At 49.1% G+C, this 21782-nt stretch overlaps 2 protein-coding genes across 3 annotated transcripts in view; both read right to left on the bottom strand.

Annotated features, from left to right (window-relative positions):
- Muc17 (mucin 17, cell surface associated) overlaps positions 1–15437 on the bottom strand; it is a 53635-nt gene extending 38198 nt beyond the window's left edge. The window contains exon 1 of the mRNA XM_045142857.1: positions 15356–15437. Within this exon, the coding sequence (XP_044998792.1) occupies positions 15356–15437 (82 nt within the window). The remainder of the gene's footprint in view (positions 1–15355) is intronic.
- A 1242-nt stretch (positions 15438–16679) lies between these two features.
- On the bottom strand, positions 16680–21419 carry Muc12 (mucin 12, cell surface associated). 2 transcript variants are annotated; one of them, XM_045142721.1, is made up of 3 exons: positions 21315–21419; positions 19765–19841; positions 16680–16899 (listed from the first exon to the last, which is right to left on the bottom strand). In XM_045142721.1, exons 1-3 carry the CDS (start codon positions 21386–21388, stop codon positions 16805–16807), a joined length of 246 nt encoding a protein of 81 aa, XP_044998656.1. In that variant the 5' UTR covers positions 21389–21419; the 3' UTR covers positions 16680–16804. The 2 variants fall into 2 exon arrangements, 1 of the variants encoding a protein (XP_044998656.1); XR_006635712.1 differs by lacking the exons at positions 19765–19841; positions 21315–21419 and adding an exon at positions 17006–17072.
- Positions 21420–21782: the final 363 nt, after the last annotated feature.

The following is a 21782-nucleotide window of genomic DNA, read 5'->3' as shown; positions in this document are numbered from 1 at the left end:
CAAGATATCCGGGACACTATGAAGAGATCAAACATAAGAATTCAGGCTATATAGCACTCAGGAGGCAGAGGAAGGAGGAGTGCTGTGAGTTTGAAGCCACCTGAGAATATTGAGTGAATTCCAGGTCAACCAGGGCTAGAGTGAAACCCTACCTTGAACAAAATAAAACACACAAAAAAACTAATTCAGAGTATAGTTGAAGGAGAAGAATTTCATTCCAAAGGCATAGTAGGTGCTTTCAACAAAATCATAGAAGAAAATTTCCTCAAAATTGGGAAAGATATGCCAATGCAGATACAAGAAGCTGTGGGACACAATGAAGGCAGTCCTAAGAGGGAAATTATAGCTTTAAGTGTCCGTGTTAAGAAATTAGAAAAGTTGCAAGTAAACAACTTAATGCTTCATCTTAAGGCCTTGGAAAAAGAAGAACAAGGCAAACCAAGAATCAGTAGATGGGGAGAAATAATAAAGATTAGGGCAGAAATTAATGAAATAGAAACCAAAAAAATAATACAAAGAATCAATGAATAAAGAGTTCATTCTTTGAAAGGATAGACAATATTGATAAACTCTTAGCAAATCTGACCAGAAGAGAGAAGAGACATAAATTAATAAAATTAGAGATGAAAAAGGTACCATTATAGCAGATACCACAGAAATTCAGAAAATTATAAGGACATATTTTAAAAATGTATACTCCTCTAAGTTTGAAAATCTGAAAGGAATGGATGATTTCCTGGACTTATATGACCCTACTAAAATTAAATCAAGGTCAGATAAACCATTTAAACAGACCTATAACAAGTATTGTGATCCAAGAAGTTATATATATATAAAATATCTCCCAATTAAAAAAAGTCCAGGCCCAGCTGGATTCACTGGTGAATTTTACCAGACCTTCATGGAAGATCACCAATGCTTCTCAAACTTTTCCATAAACTATAAAAGGAAAGAATTCTACCAAACTCCTTCTATGAAGCCAGCATTACCCTGATACCAAAACCAAAGACAGAGCAAAAAACAAAAATTATAGACCAATCTCCCTCATGGACATAGACGCAAAAGTTCTCAACAAAATATTGGCAAACAGAATACAAGAATATATCAGAAAGATCATTCACCCCAACTAAGTAGGCTTTATCCCAGAGATGCAGGGATGGCTCAACATACACAAAATTGATAAAAGTAACACGTTATATAAATGGACTGAAGGACAAAAATCACATGATCATCTCATTAGATGCAGAAAAGGTATTTGACAAAATACAACATCCCTTCATGGTAAAAGTCCTACAGAAACTGGGAATAGAAGGAACATATCTCAACATAATAAAGGCTTTTATGACAAGCCTATAGCCAACATAATACTAAATGGGGAAAAACTGGAAACATTTTCCACTAAATTTAGGAACAAGACAAGGGTGTCCACTGTCCCCACTTTTATTTAATATAGTACTAGAAGTCTTAGCCATAGCAATAAGACAAGAGACACTCATGAAAGGGATACAAATTGGAATGGAAAAGATCAAATTATTATTATTTGCAGGTGATATGACTCAATACATAAAGGACTCTAAAGACTCTACCAGCAAACTGTTAGAGCTGACAAACACTTTTAGTAACATAGCAGGATACAAATAAACACACAGAAATCAGTAGTTTTTCTATATACTAACAACAAACATGTAGAGGATGAAATCAAGGAATATCTCCTGTTCACAATTTCCTCAAAAATAAATAAGTAAATAAAGTACCTTGGAATAAACCCAACCTAGGATGTGAAGGATCTCTACAATGAAAATTTTAAAACAAGGCCGGGTGTGGTGGCACATGCCTTTAATCCCAGCACTTGGGAGGTAGGAGGATTGCCATGAGTTCAAGGCCATCCTGAGACTACATAGTGAATTCCAGGTCAGCCTGGGTTACAGTGAGACTCTACATTGAAAAAACAAAACAAAACCAAAAAAAAGAAAAGAAAAATTTTAAACACTCAAGCAAGAGATTACAGAAGACACTAGAAATAGAAAAACATTCCATGTTCTTGGATTGGAAGAATCAATATTGTGAAAATGTCAATCTTACCAAAAACAAGCTATACATTTAATGCAGTCCCCATTAAAATTCCAGTGGCATTCTTCACAGAAATAGAAAAACCAATCTCATTTGGAAATACAAAAAGCCTCAAATACCCAAAACAATTTTGAGCAACAAAAATAAGGCTGGAAGTATCACTATACCCAATTTTAAGCTATATTACAAAGCCACAGTAACAAAAGCATATGGTACTGGCACAAAGACAGACATGTAGATCAATGGAACAGAATAGAGGACCCAGATGTAACTCCAGGCAGCTACAGTCATCTGTGGTTTTTTAATTTATATTTTGATTTATTTATTTGAGAGAGAAAGAATAACAGAAACAAGGAGAGAGAGAGAGAGAATGGGTGCACCAGGGCCCCCAGCCACTGCAAATGAACTCCAGATGCATGTGCCCCCTTGTGCATCTGGCTTACATGGATCCTGGGGAAATGAACATGGGTCCTTTGGCTTTACAGGCAAGTGCCTTAATTGCTAAGCCATCTTCCCATCCCCAGCCATATGTTTTTTGACAAAAATGTCAAAAATGGGGCTGGAGGAGATGGTTTAGTGGTTAAGGCATTTGCCTGCGAAGCCAAAGGACCCCAGTTCAATTCCCCAGGTCCCATATAAGCTAGATGCACAAGGGGGCACATGCATCTGGAGTTTGTTTGCAGTGGCTGGAGGCTCTGGTATGCCTGTACTCTCTCTCCCAAATAAATAAATAAATAAATAAAATATATATTTTAAAACACCAAAAATGCTCATTGGAGAAAAGACAGCCTCTTTAACAAATGCTGGCAGGAAAACTGGGTATCTATATGTAGAAGGATGAAAATAGATCCTTATCTCTCTCCATGCACAAGAATCAAGTCCAAGTGGATCAGGAACCTTAATATCAGACCTGAAACTCTGAAACTGCTATAGGAAAAAGTAGGAGGAACCCTTCAAATTATTGGCATAGGCAATGACTTTGTGAATATAACCCCAGTTGCTCAGGAAATAAAACCATGAACCAACCACTGGGACCTTATGAAATTACAAAGCTTTTGTACAGCAAAGGACACTGTGAAGAGAGCAAAGAGGCAACCTGCAGAATGGGAGAAAATCTTTGCCAGTTATACACCTGACAGGATTAATATCCAAGATACACAAATAACTCAAAAAACTAATAAGAAATCAAACAACCCAATTAAACAATGAGCTATGGAACTAAATAGAGAGTTCTCAAAAGAAGAAATATGGATGGCCTATAAACATCTAGAAAAATGTTCTACATCCTTAGCCATCAGGAAAATGCAAATTAAAACTACTTTGAGATTCCATCTCACTCCTATCAAAATGGCTATCATGAAGAAAACAAATGACAAATGCTGGTGAGGATGCAGAAAAAGAACCCTTCAACACTGTTGGTGGGAATGTAATCTGGCACAGCCATTGTGGAAACCCATGTGGAGGTTCCTGAGACAGCTAAAAATAGATCTACCATATGACCCAGCTATAGCACTCCTATGCATATATCCTAAGGACTCTTCTCACTACCTTAGAGATATTTTCTCAACCATATTTGTTGCTGCTCTATTCACAGTAGCTAAGAAATGGAACCAGCCTAGATGTCCCTCAACTGATGAGTGGATAATGAAGATGTGGTACTGTTAAACCCATGATGTAAAGAAGAGACCACCAACTCAACTATTTGGTCAAATTGAAGCAAGCTGTATTGTGCACCCAGAAGCTGGCCAGCTGGCTGTCTCACCCAAAGGCAGGGCTTAAGAGAGCAGCCCTGAACAAAAGAGAAGGTAGGTTTTTGTAATTCACAAACTGTGAGGTTGAGAGATTTCCAATAGGGAACTTGGCAAGCAAAATACAGAAGCAAATAGCAGTTCACAATTACTTGACCTGACATCTTGGGAGAGTATGAGGTAAGGCATTGTCCAGGAAGGCCCAGGGGTGGGGCGTTCCGGGCAGGCAATCAAGATACAATTAGACCTAACAGAAACTTAAATTTCATAGCAAGCAAAAATGAAACTTATCTTGATTTAATAATAAAAATGACTCCTAACTCTAAGATGGAGTCAGACTGGTTCATCAGTACATTTACACAATGAAGCTCTATTCAGCAGTAAAGAAAAATGAAATTATGAAATTTTCAGGGAAATGGATGGATCCTGAAAGGATTATGCTAAGCGAGGTAACCCACGCCCAGAAAGCCAAACACTGCATGTTATCTCTCACACATGGATCCTAGCTACAAATGTGTAGACTTGTGTGTGAATTGGAATAAAAAATTGGTAGCAGAGACCAATAAGCTAGGAAAGGGCTATAAGGGATGGAGGACAGGGGAGGATTTAAGGGGGTGGTATTGTATTTATGTAAGTAGAAGAACATTTGATAGGGAATGAAACAGTGTAAGTGAGGTTAGGGAAGAAATTGAGTAAAAGAAGGGTGGGTGGAGGGTTAATCAAAATTTAAGATACTGTGAATAAGCCACATGAAAACAGACTTTTTTTTTTTCTTTTTTTGTTTTTTGGATAATGGCACACCCAGAAGCCATAGACTGTTACTAGAAAATTTTCAGTGCCAGGGATAGGATACTTTCCAGTGAGTTGTTGGCCAGGGAGGCCCCTGATGCCCCAAACCATTACAGGCTATTGCCAAGGCTCTTGGTTTCACACCAGAAACAGATGGTAAGACCCTATTGCTGAAGACTCCACATGCCTGGGTGGCAACTTCACTGAGAAATCAAGCAGAACTGAGCTGAAAACCTCCTCCTTGTAGAGTGGCTGACAGAAAGCTGGAAAAAGCTGCGCTGCATGCAGCCCTATGGGAGACAGAAGTCATCAGCGGTGAAAAGTGTGGACACTGTAAGCCTCAAGTTTGGCCTTCCAGAACCAAATGACCAAAAACATGAAATAATGGCATGTTTGTTGTGGGGGAAACCAACTGTTCTCTGATTGGACTAGAGTCCTGCTCTATGGGAGGGAATACATCCCTGATACTTAAAACCTAATCAAAAGCCTATGGTGGGGGAGGTCATGAGCATTAGGGGTATAAAGCCTGCTCTTGTCTGGCTAAATGCATAATTATGCTCACCAAACTGCCCTGTAAGCACTACACTTAATGTTCATATTCATATATTAATGCTGCTCACTTTTGGTTAGAGAAACTTCTCTTTTCAGATGGTGGTGACCACTGGGATGACCCCAAAGGCAGCATAGTGCTGAGAAGATGTGACGAAGGAGTGTCCAGCACTGAAACATCTCTATCACACCCTCCAAGGCTCGGGGTCCATTGCATAAGAAGTGACAGAAAGAATGTAAGAGCCAAAGGAAGGGTACCACTCCTTACAATGCAACTGTCCAGACAGAAACTGGCCTCAATATCCATGACCTCACAGTGCCTAGCAGCACCTTCAAAAGACTCTCATAATAGAAGGAAAAGATGATGACATCAAAATAAAAGAGAGACTAATGGAGGGAGGGAGGGGATATGATGGGGTGTGGATTTGTGAAGGGGAAAGTGAGAGAGGGGAGGGAATTATCATAGTTTATTATCTGTAAGTCCGGAAGTTGTCAATAAAAATGACAAAAATAAAATAAAATAAAGATAAAATAAAGAAATAGATCACTTATGGAAAGATGGCTTAGCCATTAAGCACTTGCCTATGAAGCCTAAGGACCCCGGTTCAAGGCTTGATTCCCCAGGACCCACATTAGCCAGGGGGCGCACGCATCTGGAGTTCGTTAGCAGTGGCTGGAGGCCCTGGCACGCCCATTCTCTCTCTCTCTCTCTCTCTCTCTGTTACACTCAAATAAATAAATAAAAATGAAACAAAAATTTTTTAAAAAAAAGAAAAAGAAAAAGATCACTGATGGAAAGATGGCTTAATGATTAAGGCACCTGCCTGTGCAGCCTAAGGATCCAAGTTCAATTCCCTAGCACCCACATAAGCCAGATGCACAAGTTGGTACATGTGTCTGGAGGTCATTTTCAGTGGCTGCAGGCCACTGATGTGCCCATTCTCTCTCTCTATCTGCCTCTCTAATAAATAAATAAATAAATATTTTCTTTAAAAAAGGAATAGGGGCTGGAGAGATGGCTTAACAGTTAAGCACTTGCCTGTGAAGCCTAAGGACCCGGTTCAAGGCTCGATTCTCCAGGACCCACGTTAGCCAGATGCACAAGGGGGTGCACGCGTCTGGAGTTCGTCTGCAGTGGCTGGAAGCCCTGGTATGCCCATTCTCTCTCTCTCTCTCCACATATATACATATATACATATATACATACATTTTATATATATATATATATATATATCTGCCTCTTTCTGTCTCTGTCACTCTCAAATAAATAAATAAAAATGAACAAAAAATAAATAAAAAAGCAATAGATCAATGATTGTAGCCAGCAGTGGCCCTTGGAAGCTTTACAGCTGACCTTGCACTTAGAAGGGCTCCTAACTTAGTTTCACAAAAGGCAGCCCTGGCATTGAAACTGTTTTCTTTTGTTGTGCTTAGAGACAGCCTCACTCTGTCACCCAGGCTGGCCTTGAATTTACAAGCCTCCTGCCTCCTGAGTGCTGGGTTTGCAGGTGCACGCACCACACTCGTCCTGAAGTCCTTCGTAGCCTGGGGAGATGGCCCTGCAGATCCATGTTGCATCTGAACTCTGTACATTTCGTTTGTTTGTTTACCTGGAACTCAGTAGGTAGGATGACCTTATACTCTCATCCTCCTGCCTCCACTTCCCCATTGCTGGGATTACGGGCACACACCACCTAGTGCCAGGTGAGAGGGCCCAGACCCATCATCTCAGGACTGTGAACTGAGTGAAGTCACTCAGCTCGGGGACACTGGGGGGCAGGTCAGGATAAGGAAGCAGAGTATTGATTGGTGACTAAGAAGGCCCAGTGTCTCCCAGAACCAGCTGTTTTATAGTAGAGATGGAGCAAAGGTCCAGGCTCACAGCACAGGTTCCTGGAACCAGCCCAACCCACCTCTGCCTGGCATTCACAGGGAGTCCAAGGGTTCATTGTCAATGTCTTCCTCCACCCTTCCCAGCACTTCTGACCCCGCTGACTCCCAAGGAGTGGAAAGAGGTGCTGCACAAGGGCGTTCTAGATCTGCAGAGGTTAAGGGGTTGAGAGGAGAGGAAGGATTGGGTCTTAGATAAGACTGGGGAGTGGGGCTGGAGAGATGCTTAGCCGTTAAGGCAAATGCCTGCAAAACCAAAGGATCCTGGTTCAATTCCCCAGGACCCACGTAAGCCAGATGCACAAGGGGGCGCACGCACCTGGAGTTTGTTTGCAGTGGCTGGAGACCAGGAGTGCCCATTCTCTCTCTCTCTTTCTCTCTGCCTCTTTCTTAAATAAATAAATTAAATTAAATAAAAAAGATTGGGGACTGAAGGCACCAGGGACACCAAGTTGTCCGTGTTGGTCTCCACCGTGTGATCACTTCTCTAGAGATTTTCATGTTAGTTGTTTTTTGTTGTTGTTCCTTCTTTCTGTTGGCACATATATCTGTATATGTGTATTGCATACACGTGTGTATGTACACGTGCTTTCATGTGTCTGGGCACCATATATGTGCAGGCATATATGTGCACATGTGTGAATGTGGAAGGCAGAGGTCAATGTCATGTGTCTTCTTCAATCTCTCTCCACCTTATTTTTTATTTTAAAAATATTTTTATTCATTTATTTGCAAGCAGAGACGCATAGGAGAAAGAGAGAGAGAGAATGGGCCTGCCAGGGCCTCCAGCCACTGTAGACGAACCTCCAGATGCATTCACTGCTGTGCATCTGGCTTTATGTGGGAACCGGGGAATTGAATCTGGGTCCTTAGGCTTTGCAGGCAAGCACTGTTAACTGCCAAACCATTTCCCCAGCCCTTTCCACCCTATTTCTTTAATTGATGTTCTTGAGGTAGGGTCTCATTCTAGCCTAAGATGACCTGGAACATACTCTGTGGTCCCAAACTGGCCTTGAACTCACAGCAATCCTCCTTCCTTTACCTCCCGAGTGCTGGCATTAAAGTGTGTGCCACCACGCCCGGCTCCCACCTTGTTTTGTTTGAGTCAGTGTCTCTCACTGAACCTGGAGCTCACTGATTTGGCCAACGAATCCCAGGGATTCCCCATCTCCACTTCCCCCAAGGACGGGATTACAGACGCTGCCACACCCAGCCTTTCCAGGTCCCACTATGTAGCCCAAGCTGGATTTTGACTTATGATCCTCCCCTCTTAGGCTCCACGAGGCTGAGGTTACAGGACAGCTGACTCTGATTTTTGGTGGGCTATAAAAAAGTTATTTATTTGAGAGAGAGAGAGGGAGAATGGACTCACCAGAGCCTTTAGCCATTGAAAACAATCTCCAGACACATGCACCACCTTGTGTATCTGGCTATGTGGGTACTGGGAAATTGAACCTGGGTTCTCAGGCTTTGCAGGCAAGCAACTTAACTGCTAAGCCAAATCTCTCTAGCAACCCCTCTTTTTTGAGGTAGGGTCTCACTCTAGCCCAGGCTGACCTGGAACTCAACTCTGTAATCGCATGCTCACCTCAAACTCATGGCAATACTCCTACCTCAGCCTCCCAAGTATTGGGATTAAAGGTATGAATCACCATGCCAGGCTAGATTCTGTTTTGTTTTGTTTTAAATAATATATTATTTATTTATAAGGAGAGAGTGAATGGGCACTCCAGGGCCTCCAGCCACTGCAAACTAAGTTCAGATGCATGTGCCATCTTGGGCATCTGGCTTTATGTGGGTACTGGGGAATCCAATCTGGACCATTTGGCTTTACAGGCAAAAACCTTAAGTATTGAACAATTTCTCCAGCCTTTGATTCTGTTTTTATGATTTTTTTTAAAAATAGACCCTGCATTTTGACCAATTAAAAAGAAACAGATTTTTGGGAGTAGAGTTTGGAATGTGAGGGGCAAATATAGACAAGGCAGCTGCCTGCCCATGGAAGGGCCCTGGGGGGAGAGGAGATGGGAGTTGGTGACATTACCCACGGTGCGTTCCCACTGGCTTGCTTCCATCACTGTTTGGCCCAGGGCATCAAGAAAGCCCCTGGGCGGGCTGGAGAGATGGCTTAGTGGTTAAGCGCTTGCCTGTGAAGCCTAAGGACGCCAGTTCGAGGCTCGGTTCCCCAGGTCCCATGTTAGCCACATGCACAAGGGGGCACACGCGTCTGGAGTTCGTTTGCAGAGGCTGGAAGCCCTGGCGCGCCCATTCTCTCTCTCCCCCTATCTGTCTTTCTCTCTGTGTCTGTCGCTCTCAAATAAATAAATAAAAATTTAAAAAAAAAGATGCAGGCATATGCCTTATCTTTAAAAAAAAAAAAAAGAAAGAAAGAAAGAAAGAAAGAAAGAAAGAAAGAAAGAAAGGAAGAAAGAAAGCAAGCAAGCAAGCAAGCAAGCAAGCCCCTGAGGGCAGGTGCATCTAGCCCAGTCGGTAAAAGCACCTGCTGCATAACCACGATGACCCAAGTTTGGATCCTCAGGACCCATGTACAAGCAGGACAACAGAGTCGTGAGTGCCGGGAACCCCAACCCCTCCTAACGCAAGACAACACTCTCCAGAAGTCTGTGGATCAGCTGGCCTGGCAAACTGAGTAGTGAACTGCCAAAGACCCTGCCTGCCTCAAACAAGGCGGAGGGATGACACCTGAGGTGGTCCCCCTCCACTCTCTGTCTCTCACACACAAAGTAAGGGGGGGGTGCTGGAGAGATGGCTCAGTAGATATAAAGTATTTGCCACACAAGCATTGGAACGTGGAATGTGAAAGGAATGGGATGCTCCCTCCGTGCAATTCAGGTGTTCACTCTTACCTAAGGAATGGCATGATCTCTCTGTGCAATGTACCATGAGCTCCCTGTATCTCTTTGTTGCTAAATATCTTTGTGATTACATAGCATAGAATGTTTCTTGCCTCAGTTCCACCTATGTGATCTATGTCACCTTGTGATGTCTTGTAATAGCCCCCCCCCCAATTGTTTAACAGTATGTGATTTTGTGGTTTAACTCCTGATCCTGTTTTTACTATAAACATCATGTGGTTATGTCCAGTAAAAGCTGACTCTGAACAGCTCAGGGCTGCATCCTGAGATCCTGACCTCTGGATGTAGACCTGGCGCACCAGCTTTTTCGTTTTCTCTCTTTTTACCCAATAAAACTTTGCCTCATATTCCGTGAGTCGATGACCTTACTTGTGCGACACTGGACCCCCTAGCAGCATGAGTATCTGAGTTTGGATCCCCAGACCCCACATACAAACTGGAGGCTTCTGCAATCCCAGCAAGACTACAACAAGACGGGAGGCAGAGACAGGACAGTTGCCCAGAAGTCCCAGGGAGCAGCCAGCCTGGCAAATGGAATGATGAATGAGAGGCCAGGCCTCGAGCGAGGTGAGGAGCCAGGAGCAACACCTAAATACGGTTGTCCTCCAACCTCCACACACGGGCCGTGGCACACAGACTCCTACCACACGCAGGAACATGCACACGCATGCACACACAGTGTAAACACACACCAAGAAAGGAGCGCTGGAGAGATGGCTTAGTGGATAAGGCGCTTGCTGCAAAGCCAAAGGACCCAGGCTCGATTCCCCAGAACCCACGTAAGCGAGATGCACCAGGTGGTGCGTGTGTCTGGAGTTCGTTTGCAGTGGCTGGAGGCCCTGGTGTACTTGTTCTCTCTTTCTCACAAACAAAATTTTAAAAAATTTAATTTTTTTAAAAAAGGTCTGAGCTGGAAGTGTAATTCAGTGAGAGACTATGTGTCTTATCTTGTATGAGGGCCTCCATTCAATCCCAGTACCATATGAAGGAGATGGGGCTGGAGAGATGGCTCAGCAGTTAAGGCACTTGCCTACAAAGCCTGACAACCCGGGTTCAATTCCCCAGTACCCACGTAAAGCCTGGTGCACAAAGAGACACATGCATCTGGAGTTCACTTGTAGTGGCTAGCTAGAAGGCCCGGCATGCTCATCCTCTCTGTCTGTCTGTCTTCTCTCTCTTCTTACAAATAAATAAACTATTTTGAGGAAAAAAAAAAAAAAGGAGAGATGGAGGGAGAGAGAAGGACACACAGAATTGAGAAAGGGAAGGGGAGAGAGGGGGAAGGGAGAAGCAAGCTCCTTTTTCTTTGCCCTGTTATCTGAATTAAAGCCCTAGTCCCCAGCACCTCAGGCAACCCTATTTGAAGATGTAGCCTTTGTATGTTATCTCATTAAACTGAAGCCATGAACGGGGGCTCTGATCCAACATCACCAGTATCCACATAAATGGGGGAAAATGCGGCTACAGATACAAACACATACACAGGAAGGACATTGCGGGACAAGAAAGGCAGCGACGGAGGTGATAACATCACACGTCAAAGAATGCCAGACACTGCCGGCATTCACCATAGGCTGGGAGATAGGAAGACGACAGACCCGAATCAGGGGACCCCGCTGACGCTTTCTGGACAAAACTGAGACAGTCGGGGGTGGTGGCGCACGCCTTAATCCCAGCACTCAGGAGGCAGAGGTAGGAGGAGCGCCGTGAGTTCGAGGTCACCCTGAGACTCCATAGTGAAGTCCAGGTCAGGCTGGACTAGAGAGAGACCCTACCTCGAAAACAAAGCAGAAGTGAGATAATAAACGTCCGCTGCTCTTAGGCATCTGGATTGTGAGTTGTCGTGATGACCGGAGAGGGGTGGTGACAGCAATCAAGGGACGGGTGAAGTGCCAGGGACAGGTAAAAGGTGAAGAGGGAAGAGGGACACATGTTGGGGACAGGTGACTGGACTCCAGACCTTACCTTCATGCTGGGTGTGGGGGGTGAGGGGGTAATTGCTAAGGCAAAAGAGGGCTGGACCAGTGAAAAGGACACTGTGTTTCATTGATTGCCATATATCCAGATAGAGGGAAAGATGACAAGCAGCCTTCCAGGGTAGGCTGGGCCAGAGGTCACTAAATTCTCTCTGCAGGCCACACCCTAACCTGGCATCACCAAGTTCAGTGGCCTTGGGCAGGTGTGGTGCTGTGTCCCGGGAGAAGGGTCATGGGCACATCAGATGCTATTCAAAGCTGACCAGGGCCCTAGAGACCAGCTGATGCCAGGCTCGGAGTGGGGAGAGTTCTAGAATCCCGGAGAGCAGGAACGGAAGGTCTGAAAGCTCCCATTTTGCAGGGGGACAGACTGAGGCTAGAGATCAACGGGTTACAGCATAGAGGAGAGACCAAGAGGAAGCATCGAGAAAAGATAAAGTTAGATAAAGGAGACGTGGAAAAAGGGAAAGGGAAAACGGCAAGGCAGAGGGGAGTGGAAGACTGAGTGGGGACTAGGAAGTTCTGCCAGCCCTGTAAGAGCTCGAACATCTCTTTCCTGTGTCCCACTCTAGGTCTTCCTTAAAGAAAACCTGGCAGGGACTGTGGCCTAGCGTCCACCAGCCCAGACAAAATGAGATCGAGGGCACCCAGGGCCCCAAGACAACTGCACTCTGGCCCCAAGTCCCCTTCCTTCCCAAAGTGACATCTGAAGAGGCTGGTTTCCCTCCACTCCTTCCCTGAGGGCAGGCCAGCGTGGGGAGGGCAGAGGGAGCTCCTGAGGGTCTGAACGGGACCCACTGTCCCAGTCAGCCCCTCAGGATTCTATTTGTGGACACTCGCAGGGCCACGGAGCCCAAAGCAGTTCAGTTAAGAGGATCCTCAGAGATTCCAGCTGCTCAGTCAGTAAAGCACCTTCCTTAGGAGCGCGAAGACCCGAGCGTCCACCCTGAGAATGCACATGAAGAAAGCCCAACGTGGCAGCCCAACGTGTGAGTTCCCAATCCCGGTGCTGGGGAGGCAGAGACAGGTGAAACCCTGGAACTCACTGGCCAGCCATATCCAAGGAACTTGGGGTTATTTCTTGACTGAAATGTACGCCACCGTGTACAAAGAGATCCCAAACTTTTTGGGTGTATTATTTGTTTTAGGAATTCAACCTGAGGCCTCACACATCCCAAGCAAGGGCTCTACCACTGAGCCACATCCCCACCAGCCCCTCACTGGGGGATTCTAGGCAGGAGCTCTACCACTGAGCCACACCCCAGCCCCTCACTGGGGGATCTAGGCAGGAGCTCTACCACTGAGCCACACCCCAGTCCCCCACTGGGGGATTCTAGGCAGGGGCTCTACCACTGAGCCACACCCCAGTCCCCCACTGGGGGATTCTAGGCAGGGGCTCTACCACTGAGCCACACCCCAGTCCCCAACTGGGGGATCTAGGCAGGAGCTCTACCACTGAGCCATGCCCCCCAGCCCCTCCCTGGGGGATTCTAGGCAGGAGCTCTACCACTGAGCCACTGCCCCAGCCCCTCACTGGGGGATTCTAGGCAGAAGTTCTACCACTGAGTCACGCCCCCAGCCCCCCACTGGGGGATTCTAGGCAGGGGCTCTACCACTGAGCCACACCCCAGCCCCTCACTGGGGGATTCTAGGCAGAAGTTCTACCACTGAGTCACGCCCCCAGCCCCTCACTGGGGGATCTAGGCAGGAGCTCCACCACTGAGCCACGCCCCCAGCCCCTCACTGGGGGATTCTAGGCAGGAGCTCTACCACTGAGCCACGCCCCCAGCCCCTCACTGGGGGATTCTAGGCAGGAGCTCTACCACTGAGCCACGCCCCCAGCCCCTCACTGGGGGATTCTAGGCAGGAGCTCCACCACTGAGCCACGCCCCCAGCCCCTCACTGGGGGATTCTAGGCAGGAGCTCTACCACTGAGCCACACCCCAGACCCTCACTGGGGATTCTAGGCAGGAGCTCTACCACTGAGCCACACCCCAGCCCCTCACTGGGGGATTCTAGGCAGAAGTTCTACCACTGAGTCACGCCCCCAGCCCCCCACTGGGGGATTCTAGGCAGGGGCTCTACCACTGAGCCACACCCCAGCCCCTCACTGGGGGATTCTAGGCAGAAGTTCTACCACTGAGTCACGCCCCCAGCCCCTCACTGGGGGATCTAGGCAGGAGCTCTACCACTGAGCCACACCCCAGACCCTCACTGGGGGATTCTAGGCAGGAGCTCTACCACTGAGCCACACCCCAGACCCTCACTGGGGATTCTAGGCTGGAGCTCCACCACTGAGCTACATACTCAGTCCTCTTTTTACTTTTTGAGGTAGGATCTCACTAAGTTGGGAAGGCAGGTTTAAATTCTCAATCTTCCTGCCTCAACCTCCTGAGTGACTGATGTGACAGGCCTGCCTCACCATAGGCAACCCCACCCTTGTCTTCTCAGGGGAGAAACTGAGGCCAGCGAGTATGAAGTAGCCTCATGACACACAGCTGGTTTGTAACAGGATTAGAACCTGCAGTGCTGAAATATCGTGGCTACAGGTCTGTGACATCGTCAGGATGCAGGGCAACAGGGCAGGGGTGGGGTGCAGACGTACCAGGACAAAAGTTAGAGTAGGCAGCCTGGGCAACTCAATGAAACCCACCTCAGAATCAAGAGGCAAATGTCTTGTAGTACATAAAGAAATCCCTAGGGGCCAGACCCTGTAGCACATGTCCATAATCTCAGACTTCGGGAGGCTGAGGTAGGATGATTGGGAACCCAAGGGCAGCCTGGGCTACATATAAAGTTTCAGGTCAAGCCCGGTGTGGTGGCGCATGCCTTTCATCCCAGCACTGGGGAGGCAGAGGTAGGATGATCACCGCTAGTTCGAGGCCACCCTGAGACTACATAGTGAATTCCAGGTCAGCCTGGACTAGAATGAGACCCTACCTTGAAAACAATTAAAAAAAAAAAGTTCAGCCTGGGCTACTTAGCAAAACCCTGCTTTAGCACTTCCGTCCCCTTGCCTCCCACCACCCCCACTCAAGTAAAGATTCTGGGGGGAGGGGACTTAGGGCGGAATTGGGAGCTAGGGGAGAATTCGATGCAGAAATCCAGCAGGTAGACGCGGACTGGCAACATGGGTTGGACGTCTAACCCCCTGCCCGTCTTCCCGTCTGGAAGAGTTGGTTTCACCCTGGCTGTAGCTGCGTCAACAACAGGTGTTATTCACGCTCACTTCCCAAAGTGGTCACAGGTCGCAGAGATAAACTTGGAGGTGGCTCGGAAGACTTGCTCTTTCCCCACCGTCTACTAGGGGGAAGGGGCAGGGGGCACGAATGCTGAGCTCCAGGTGGAAGGACCTCCCCCCCCCCTCCCAGGAGGCAGCTCTACCCTGAAGCTCGGCAGGTCAGGGATGCGGGCTCGCGGGGAGAGGGGCGTGGAGGACAGCGCAGGGGACACTCACCCTCCCGGGCAGCCGCGCGGCGGGGCAGGGACTGCAGGAGGAGCGCCAGCGCGCAGAGCGCCAGGGTCGTGCGCCCCGACATAGCGCCGCGGCCCCTTCGCGGGCAAAATGAATGCGCAGCCAGGGATCCCCAGAAATAAAAAGGGCCAGGAGACCTTTGCCCTCCCACCCACCCCCTCCCGGGAGCTATTGAGGACCAGAGGGGCCAATGCGAACTGGAGACAACCCGGGAGCTTCTCTTACGACGAGGGGTGCGGGCCACTCCGGGCCAAAGGGCAGAGGGAGGGGTTGTCTTCCCTGGGCAGACTGCACATGGCTGTGCCGTGTCGCCACACGTTTCACCCCAACAGAGAGGCAGCGCGGGGACCCGCAGCAGCTAGGTGGAAGGGAGGAGATGGTCAAGAAGATGGGACCTAAGCAGGAGAGGGGGACACCCCGGGGTTGACTCCAGTGCCTGAGGGACACCCCCTCCTCACGCCCCTCTCTCTGCGCTGTAGGTACTGCAGCAAGACAACTTATGACTACACTTGGCCTAGGGCCCAACCTTGGGATAATTCAGAGTTCTTTTTTTTTTTAATATTTATTTATTTAAAAGAGAGAAAAAAAAAAAGAGGCAGATAGACAGAGAATGGGCGCACCAGGACCTCCAACCGTTGCAAACAAACTCCAGATGAATGCGCCACCTTGTGCATCTGGTTGACATGGGTCCCGGGGAATCGAACCTGTGTCCTTAGGTTTTGTAGGCCAGCGGCTCCACTGCTAAGCCATCTCTCCAGCCCCAGTTCAGAGTTCTTGAATTTGTAGGTTCAGAGGTAGGCATATGGCCCCCTGTGAGCACCTGCCATCACCTCTTTCTACCCTTTCTCCCTCTTTCTTTCTACTCCTTCCTCCCTCCCCAACTCAGATCAGAAGATCACCTACCGCGCCTGTGCAGGAGAGGTGCGCGCAGCCCTGCCCCTGTAGCTGGAGCAGACAAAGGACTCATGAGAAGGGGCAGGAAAGGGAATTCAACTCTGGTGGAGGCTTACCTTTTCCGGGAAGGACGTCTTTCTCGGGCCCATCTGGCCTCCCTTGCTTCCCTCCCCCACACCTTCTCCCTGCCCTCAAGCTGCTGGCCAGTCCCTTTCAGAGGAAGGAAGAAAACCTCTCACACCACTGTGCATTGACGAGTTTCTTTTATTGACAGGAAAATTCTAGAGTAGGCCAGCACTGGGAGTCAGTAAGTAAGGATGGCAGGGTGTCCAGGAGCCTAGGTTCCTGGAAGGGTGGGTCACGGGGGAGGAGGGGCCGGGGCCCAGCTCACAGCCAGGGCCCTCTCTTTCATGGGTCCTGGCAGGCAAGCAAAGGCCAAATCTGTTCCCTGTAGACCTCAGGGAAGAGTGCTGGGCTCCAGGGCCTGACGCCCGCCGCCTCTTGACCAGCCGCGGACACCTGTGGTACCCTCTGTGGTTACTTTCTTGTCCCCATCTGGACTGCAGGTGAGGGGGACGCCACTGTCCCTCTCAGGGAGCCGCTGTCACCACCTTGGGCCTCTGAAAGTGGACCTGGCGGGGTGGGAGAGACAGATGAAGGCAGAGGATGAAGGTGGGGACATGGCAGGTGTGGGGCTGTGGAAACCCCAAATGTAGGGGAAGCTCTTCGCCTAGTCACCTCAGTGCTGGGGTCCACGTTCTGCAGGGAGGGGCGGAAGTGGCTGTATCCTTTCTCAAGGCCAAATTTGCCCCCTTTCAGATTCTGGCCTGTAGGGGAGAGGCGATGGGTTGTGAGCAGCCCCACGGGAATCTGGGAGCTATACGGGGACAAGTGAAGGAGGGGGTTCATGAAAATGCAGAGAATTCTTGACAGGATGTGGGTGGATCTGACGTGTGTCTGGGAGGTGGCACCTGGTGACAGGGGGAGGCAGAGGCGCAATTCCCAGAGCTATGTGATAGTCAAAGGTCACAGCCACGGAGAGGTTGGGGTTACTGCCACAGTGAGAGGTACCTCTTTGGGGTGGAGCGTGTAATAGGCACTTGAGTCACAGGTGGCCCCTGCCCTCCCAGCCCCACGGCAACAGTAACCATAACAGACAGAGCCCAGCTGTGCTGGGAACCTGCCCTCCATCCCCATCCCGTCCCTGGCGTGCCCCGCTCACTTCCTGAGTCTCACACATCCTCCTGAACTCCTGAACTCCAGGCCCAGGCCTGGTATTGTCTGCCCGTCTCAGCCATTTCTCAGCTGCCTTCTTAGAGTACTTCCTGTAATGCCTGCACTTCTAGATGGTTCTAGAAGGCCTGTCCCTCACTCTCCTCAATGCCCACTCTTTTTTTTTTTTTTTTTTTTGGTGGGAGATGGGTTTTAAGGTAGGGTCTCACTCTAGCTCAGGCTGACCTGGAATTCACTACGTAGTCTCAGGCTGGCCTCAGACTCACATCAATCCTCCTATCTCTGCCTCCTGAGCGCCGGAATTAAAGGCATGTGCCACCACGCCTGACTCAATTTCCACTCTTACCTTCCCCCACTCTGTCCCCTGATGTCACCCTTAGGTTGTAGACTCATCCACCCTCAGCACCTCAACAAGCCCGCAGCTCCTTATGCCCCAACATCTGCTTCTCCTGTGGCTATGCAACTCAGGCAGAGGTTGGCCACCATCCTGCTGGGCCTGGCTCAAACGCTCTGAGACTCTTCCTAGATTCCTTTTCTTAACTTCTAAAAAAAATATTTTAATTAATTTATTTGAGACACAGAGAGAGACAGAGACAGAAAAAATGTCACACCAGGGCCTCTGGCCACTGCAAACAAACTCCAGATGTGTGCACCACCTTGTGCGCCTTGTGGCTTACATGGGTCCTGAGGAATCGAACCTGTGTCCTTTGACTTTGCAGACGAGTGCCTTAACCACTAAGCCATCCCTCTGGCCCCCTTCTTGGTTCCCTGTCCAGCCTGCCAGCAACCTGGCTTCCCTCCAAACTGCCTCTCCTGGCTCCTGCTCACCTCCTGTCCCCTGAGCCTCCTTGTCCTATTACCTAGCCCCCAGCTGCCACGTTGACCCCCTCAGCCACCCTTATTCCGATTCTGAAACGCAACCAAGCCAGGCACGGTGACACAAGCTTGTCATCCCAGCTACTTGGGAAGCTGAGGCAAGAGGGTCACAAGCTCCCAGCTAGCCTGGGCTGTATAATAATACCCTGGTCCAAACAAGCAAGCAAACAGAGCTGGGGACACAGCTCAACTGGCAAAGTGCTTGTCTTGAAAGCATGAGGACCTGAGTTCAATCCCCAGAACCCATGTAAAAATGCCGGACATGGTGGCGCACATGTGTTTGTGAACCCAGGACAGGGGAGACGGAGACAGAAGGACAAGCGGGACTCGCTGGCCCGCCGGCCCGCCACCCTGTAGTGTAATTGGTGAGCTCCTCAAGGTTGTCCTCTGACCTACACACACATGCTTACGCACACCTACACGCACACACGCCCACACACACATTAAAAACAGGCAAGCAGCCGGGTGTGGTAGCGCACACCTTTAATCCCAGCACTCAGGGAGGCAGAGGTAGGAGGATCCTGGTGAGCTCGAGGCCAGCCTGGACTACAGCGGGACCTTCCATTGAAAAACCAAAAACCAACCAAACAAAACAAATAAACAAAAAGCCAGAACTGGGAAAGCAGGAAGCCTGGGCTTTCTCAGGACAGGGCCTGGTAAAGGCCACCATGCTGCTGGGGGAAAGATTTGTGGGGGGTGCGGGGGGGATGACTAAGGTTGGAGGGATGGCTTAGCGATTACGGCGCTTGCCTGGGAAGCCTAAGGACCCCTGTTCGACTCTCCAGATCCCACATAAGCCAGATTGCACATGCCCACTAGGAGGCACACGCATCTGGAGTTCAGTCGCAGTGGCTGGAGGCCCTGGTGTGCCAGTTCTCTCTCTCTCTCTCCTCCCCCGTTTCTCTGTCAAATAAATAAATAAAAATAAAATATTAAAAAAATTTTAATTTAATTTTGTAAAAATACCAGTATGGGTGTAAACTGGTGCAGACACAGCACCAGGAGTCCCTGAGCTCTGGAGCCAGTGGAGACTGAAGGGCAAGAGGGGGCCTCCCTGGAGGGGATGGGGTCTAAACTGGGGTTCTGGAGCTTGCAGAGATAAGGAGCAGAGCCTTCCAGATAGCAGTGCAGTGTTTACAAAGGCGAAAGAGAGGGAGAAAGAAAGAGAGAGGGATGGTGAAGCCAAGAAAGGACAGAGGGTCAGTGGGAAATTGAGGGGGTCGGTAAGGGGGACCACAGGTCAGCAGTGCTGTGTGCACCAGGAAGAAGTGACGGATGGAGGGTGGACTGTCACCAGGGCCACGCAAGGCAGGAAAGATACCTGTGACCCCGCCACCCATAGCCGCGAGCACCTCCCTGCTCCCCACCCATGTCCCAAGGACAGTTACCTTCCCAGACACCAGTGCTCTGGAAGGTCCCAAGAAAGCTTTCTTTCGGCCATTCTTGAGAGAAATCGTACTTTTGCCTGCAAACAGCAGTGGTGTGAGTAGCCAGAGAGTGGGGGCGTCTATAAGGGGCCCCAGCGCACCCTGACCCTGAGCTCTTCCCAGGACACTGTCAGCCCTGTCCTTCAAAGTAGTGGAAGTGGGAAATGAAGACTTCACTTTTCAGGGCAGTGGCCTGTTTTCCCAGATGCCCGTCAGTACCCTCATGGGCCTCGTTGTTCAGGTGTGGATTGGGGGCATTGTGGGGCTGGGGACGTAGCTCAGTGGATAGAGTGCTTGCCTAGCATGTATGAGGCCTTGGGTTCCAGCCCCAGAACCACATAAACCTATTATAGGCACATGCCCATAATCCCAGCACTCAGGAGGTAGAGACCCGAGGATCAGGAGTTCAAGGCCAGCCTCAGCTGTTTAGTGAGTTCAAGGCCAGCTAGGGTTACATGAAACACTGTGGTGGTGTATATAGATTGTCAACTCGACAGGACCTAGAATCACCTGGAAACTCGCCTCTGGGTATGCCAGTGGGGGATGTTCTAGGTTGGGTTAATTGAGGTGGGAAGACCAGCCTTGTCTGTGGGCTACACCATTTCACAGGCTGGGGTCCCAGACTGAATGCAAAACAGAAAGCTAACTGGGCACAGGGGTTCATCTCTCTGCTTCCTGACCATGGACGCAGCGTGACCAGCTGTTTCACGCTCCTGCCGCCGCCCTGCCTTCCCCACCTTGATGGACCGTAACTTTGAACTATAAACCCTTCCTTAGGTTGCTTTTGTCCGTCATTGTGTCTCAGCAATGAGAAAGGTCACCAACACAGTGTCTCAAAAACTAAACAAGGACTGGAGAGGTGGCTTAGCGGGTAAGGGAAGCCAAAGGACCCAGATTCGATTCCCCAGGACCCATGTGAGCCAGGTGCACAAGGGGGTACATGAGTCTGGAGTTCCTTTGCAGTGGGTGGAGGCCCTGATGCATCTGTTCTCTCTCCTTCTCTCTCTCTCTCTCTCTCTGTCCAAAATTAACAAAATATTTAAAACAAAATCTAAACAAATAATGAAATAGGGACATTGTTATAGTGCAGTAGTCCCTTGAACAGCCCACTTCCAGCCAGGTCTTAAGCTGGGTGTATCTAAGCCCAGCTACAGCTAGGCAGGGGGAGCCCCGGAGGACCCCGCTTTCTAGTGGTAGGGGTGCTGCTCTGAGGCCGCCCAAGGAATTAAAAAAAAAAAAAAGGCAGGTAATGTCATCCTGTAGTTTTGGTGCTTAAGTTTCTGTTTCTATTTCTCAGCCCAACAGACTTATCTCCTCCTATCACAAGGCCTCTGTGGCAATGCGGAAGGGGATGGGAGGGGCAGGCCATCCTGTTAGTCCTCGGCTGGCCTCTGACAGCCAGGCAGGTGACAAACAGCACCTTGGGATATTCAGCCGGGGCTGCTCCAGGTCCTTGCTCCGCATCCCGTCCCCTCTGCCTGTGCTCAGGGCCCCTGGCCCCACAAGCTCACCTGCGCCGTTTTCTCTGCGACCTGCCGACAAAGACAGTTAGGAGGACCACGAACAGCAGCAGCGCAGCGAGCATGGCGCCCACCAGCCCGTGTGCCAGCCTCTTGCTGGTTCTCCACTCACAGGCCTCGCCCCAGTACCAGTGGGTGTCCGTGTTTGGGCATCTGGGGAGACACAGAGCCTCAGGTCACTCTTCTGGGCCTTCCAGTTCCCGAAGGGAATTTTGAGGCCTTAAAGCCCAGGAGCCTAGATATCCCTTCTCCTGAATGTCAATGCTGGGTGTCCAGGAAGCCTGGGTCCCTGACTCTATAAGGTGGGGAAGACTCAGAAAAGAAAGATCAGAGCTCAGCAGGATCCAGGGAGCTGGGTGCCACATCCCAACCACATGTTTGCCCATCAGCTGGCACCCGGCTGGGATTCTTATCGTGTTTTATGTCCTGTAGTTTAGTTTATGATCTTAGGAATGTGAC

Source organism: Jaculus jaculus, chromosome 2 (assembly GCF_020740685.1).
Source record: "Jaculus jaculus isolate mJacJac1 chromosome 2, mJacJac1.mat.Y.cur, whole genome shotgun sequence".
Lineage (NCBI taxonomy): Eukaryota > Metazoa > Chordata > Mammalia > Rodentia > Dipodidae > Jaculus > Jaculus jaculus.
Note: the sequence above shows the minus strand (reverse complement) of the source record. Positions and strands in the feature narration are given on the sequence as shown.